Source organism: Aplysia californica, unplaced genomic scaffold (genome assembly GCF_000002075.1).
Source record: "Aplysia californica isolate F4 #8 unplaced genomic scaffold, AplCal3.0 scaffold00527, whole genome shotgun sequence".
Lineage (NCBI taxonomy): Eukaryota > Metazoa > Mollusca > Gastropoda > Aplysiida > Aplysiidae > Aplysia > Aplysia californica.
In genome coordinates, this window is record NW_004797797.1 from 404,960 (window position 1) to 408,389 (window position 3,430).

The 3,430-nt window shown below is 43.9% G+C and overlaps 1 protein-coding gene across 1 annotated transcript; it reads left to right on the top strand.

Moving 5' to 3' along the window:
• The first annotated feature begins 2,206 nt into the window (after positions 1–2,206).
• LOC106012836 (craniofacial development protein 2) lies at positions 2,207–2,952 on the top strand. The gene is made up of 2 exons (XM_013086963.1): positions 2,207–2,308; positions 2,395–2,952. The coding sequence occupies exons 1-2, from the start codon at positions 2,207–2,209 to the stop codon at positions 2,950–2,952; spliced, it is 660 nt and encodes a 219-aa protein (XP_012942417.1).
• Positions 2,953–3,430: the final 478 nt, after the last annotated feature.

The window sequence follows — 3,430 nt, forward strand, 5'->3', positions numbered from 1 at the left end:
GGATTCCAAGAGACAAACTATCTCCAGCTATCGGTTGGTTTGGTTTTAAACCAAAGCTTAAGCGGCTGACAGAGCGGCCGATAAAAGCACGGCCTCGACAGGCTTTCTCTGTGTGGTCGCAGAGACACTATGATACTTATCACATTGTTGACGTGCACTCTTGATAACTCGTGTCTTTAGCCTAATGCTTTGTTTCACATGGACAGGATCAGTTATCGATAAAACCTGTTATAGACCACTTGGCGTCCTCAGTTCCAAAAAAGGCAGACAGTAGAAACACTACAACGAGTGCTTGCTAACGTTGACTGTATATTTATATCTAAGCCACTCCACTGTTTCGAAAAGATCAGTATTAAAAACATGATTGTACCTTTTGTTGGTTGTATTGTTTTGATGTACCAGTATATCTTCGTGTTGGTGAGGACCTAATTCTTTAACTCTCTTCTTGTCACTTTGTTTAGAGAACTGAATTTAATTTGCAATCAACTTCATTCATCCAACATTGGAATTACACACTCAAATAGCCAAATAAATCTTTCACCACTATACCATTCCAAGTAAGTCCCTTCTAGTCTTCTAACACAGTGACCTAAATACATCACGTTGACCTTGCTCAAATTCAGGGTTACAGAGGTGGGGCTAGAGATATAAATGGCCAGACAAGACAATTGACCAATCGCTCATCGTTGTGACTGTGAGCATTCCGGCGGATTGCTCCAAAGCTATCATAATACGGACATTGAATTGTGTCGTCTGTCTTGGACTGGTCTGAGATTGCTTTATTTCTAGACCGCCTCTGTGGGCTTTGTTCGGCGGGTGGCCGAAACCTACTCATCAATTTAAAGAACCACCTAATGATCTTAAACATGCGCAACTTGCTCACGGGACCTCAGTTTAAGCTTAGATCTTTTTTGGTCTGCTCGGGGGGAGGGGAGTGGGAACTCAGGGCCTATTAAATAGTTCAGCTAAATTTTACTGAGCTGCGCTTTTGTACCAGGACATCTTTCACAGTATCGAAAATCATTGAATGCGAAGAAAGAATACAAGAAAGTACACAATGGACTCAAAATAAGCAATATGCTGAGGAGAGTTCGAGAGGTGGCAGATTTGCCTCACCTCTCTTAGTCTTAATTTACTTTACTTTTTTCTTCCGCTTGTACCGTTGGGTGTCGCGGAGAGACACAGGTGTCTGTCTCGTCTGTCTGCAGCAAGGCGAGGGGCCTGTAGGGGGGGGGGGCATCCCGTGAGCTCTGAGGGTGTCTGCTACAGATTTACTCCAGCGTCGCCTTGGTCTTCCTCTGGCTCTCCAGCCAGAGTAGTTGATGTTATATGCCCTCCGAGCTGGTTGGTTTGAAGGCATCCGCGTGAGGTGTCCGAACCACTTGATCTTCTGTTTTTCAATGTGTGGTAGGACTTGTGTTGCTCCTACCGTGTCCCTTATGATTTCATTTGTTATTTTGTCTCTTCTTGTTTTGTTAAGTGCTCACATGTGACCACTCGGGCTTTTGAAAAGGAACATGTTTGGCACTGGTGTGTGAGCTTTGGTAGGAAAATGGCGTTGATGAGCTTCGCCTTGGTGCTCATAGGGATATTGGGATGTTTCAAGAAAGGGGCGAGTTGATAGCTGACTGCATGGGCTTTGTGGCATCCAGTCTCTATTTCTTGATCTAATTTTCCATTTTCTGAGAAAATGCTGCCCAAGTATTTGAATTTGCTGCTTTGTTTTAATTGAGATCCATTGATGTTGATACCCACCTTGTCTGGTCTCCTGCTAACCTCTCTTGGTCAAAATTGTCAATACATGTCCATTGTTTAAATGGATAGATATGGAATAAGAACGTCTCTCGAAGTCCAACCCCTCGTCCACGCCGTGGGAGATGGAAACAGGACAAAGTAGGGGATAGCTGGGTCTGGGTGAAGTACGGTGTGACTTTATTTCACTGAGGCGTTACGCTAGCCGTGAAGGCCGACCCGGGTCACCCCGAAACGTTGCTGGCCAACGGGGCTCTGGTGAAACTGCGACTGGCTCAGCAGGCCGGCAGTGGATATAAACATTGCTCAAGAAAACATAAAGAGACACAAACGGACTGATCAAAACGGAAAACGACCTGGCGAGAAAAATGGACAACGATCCAGAAAAAATGAAAAAATAGGGACCTGGAACATTTGCAGCTTGACAAATAAAGAACCTGAGATAGTGGAGTTCATGACCCAGAACAAGATCTCCATCATGGGCATTACAGACATCAGGAAAAAAGGGACAGGCACAAAAGAGATCCACTCTAACTTTGTCCTCATTTGGAATGGGGTAAGAAAAGAACAAAGAGCTGAACACGGTGTGGGTTTCATCATACACCCTGACAAAGCAAAGGAAATATTGAATACGGATTTCAGGATTTCATTTCTGAAAGACTCATCAAAATCAGCATTAGAGAGGGCAAAAAGACCACAGACTACATCCAGGTGTATGCACCGTGCAACGACTCCTACTCAGACGAAGAAAAGGACTCTTTCTTCGAACAACTCTCGGACTTAATTAGCAACATCCCAGACGAGGAAGACCTTTATGTAATGGGAGACTTCAACGGAAGAGTCGGAGAGAGAAGAACACCGTGGACAAAACACCTGGGTCCACACAGTGACCACAGAACACCATGCAATTATAACGGCAACCATGTACTGGAACTGTGTGCAGAGCACGACTTATTCATCACCAACACCTTCTTCCAGCACAGAGCCTCTCAGATCTACACCTGGTACAGATGGAACAACATCATGGTCTCATCACAGATCGACTTCATATTAACGAGAACACGAATGCGGATCACAATCACAGACTCAAGAGCCATCCATAATGCAGGCCTGGACACAGACCACAGGCCAATCATCACAACGTTGACCACCAAGAAAGAAAGAAAACCAAAAAACATAAAAGACAGCAAGAGAGACTAAATATGCATAAACTTGGAGATGATCAGGTGCAGGCTCAGATCAGAAGCACGTTAAATGAAAAACTAGGCTCTATCAACTCTACAATACTAACTGTAGAGAAAGCTTGGGATACCTTCAAAACAACTCTCCTGGACACAATGAAAGAAGTCTGTGGTACCAAGAAAACAAGAGGAAAACACAGAAAAGCAACAGCCTGGTGGAACGAAGAAGTTAAAGATGCTATCAAGGAAAAAAAGAGACTGTATAATGTATGGGTCAAGTCAAAAAACGAAGAGGACTACATTAAATATAGACTTGCAAGAAGACACAGTAAGAAAGTCGTTATAACATCAAAAGAAAAGTCATGGACCCGGTATGGCGAAAAACTAAGTGAAACCTGCAAGACTTCACCAAGAGAGTTCTACAAGAAGGTACAGACAATGAGAACGAGAGACGAACCCTATGTACCCACCACTGTCATCAACGATACTAATGGAGA

Bases quoted from the DNA above. Each gene is read 5' to 3' on its own strand.
- LOC106012836 (XM_013086963.1), top strand. From the start codon at position 2,207: ATGACCCAGAACAAGATCTCCATCATGGGCATTACAGACATCAGGAAA. The intron at 2,309-2,394 runs GTAAGAAAAGAA...TACGGATTTCAG, and splicing joins TTGTCCTCATTTGGAATGGG to GATTTCATTTCTGAAAGACT.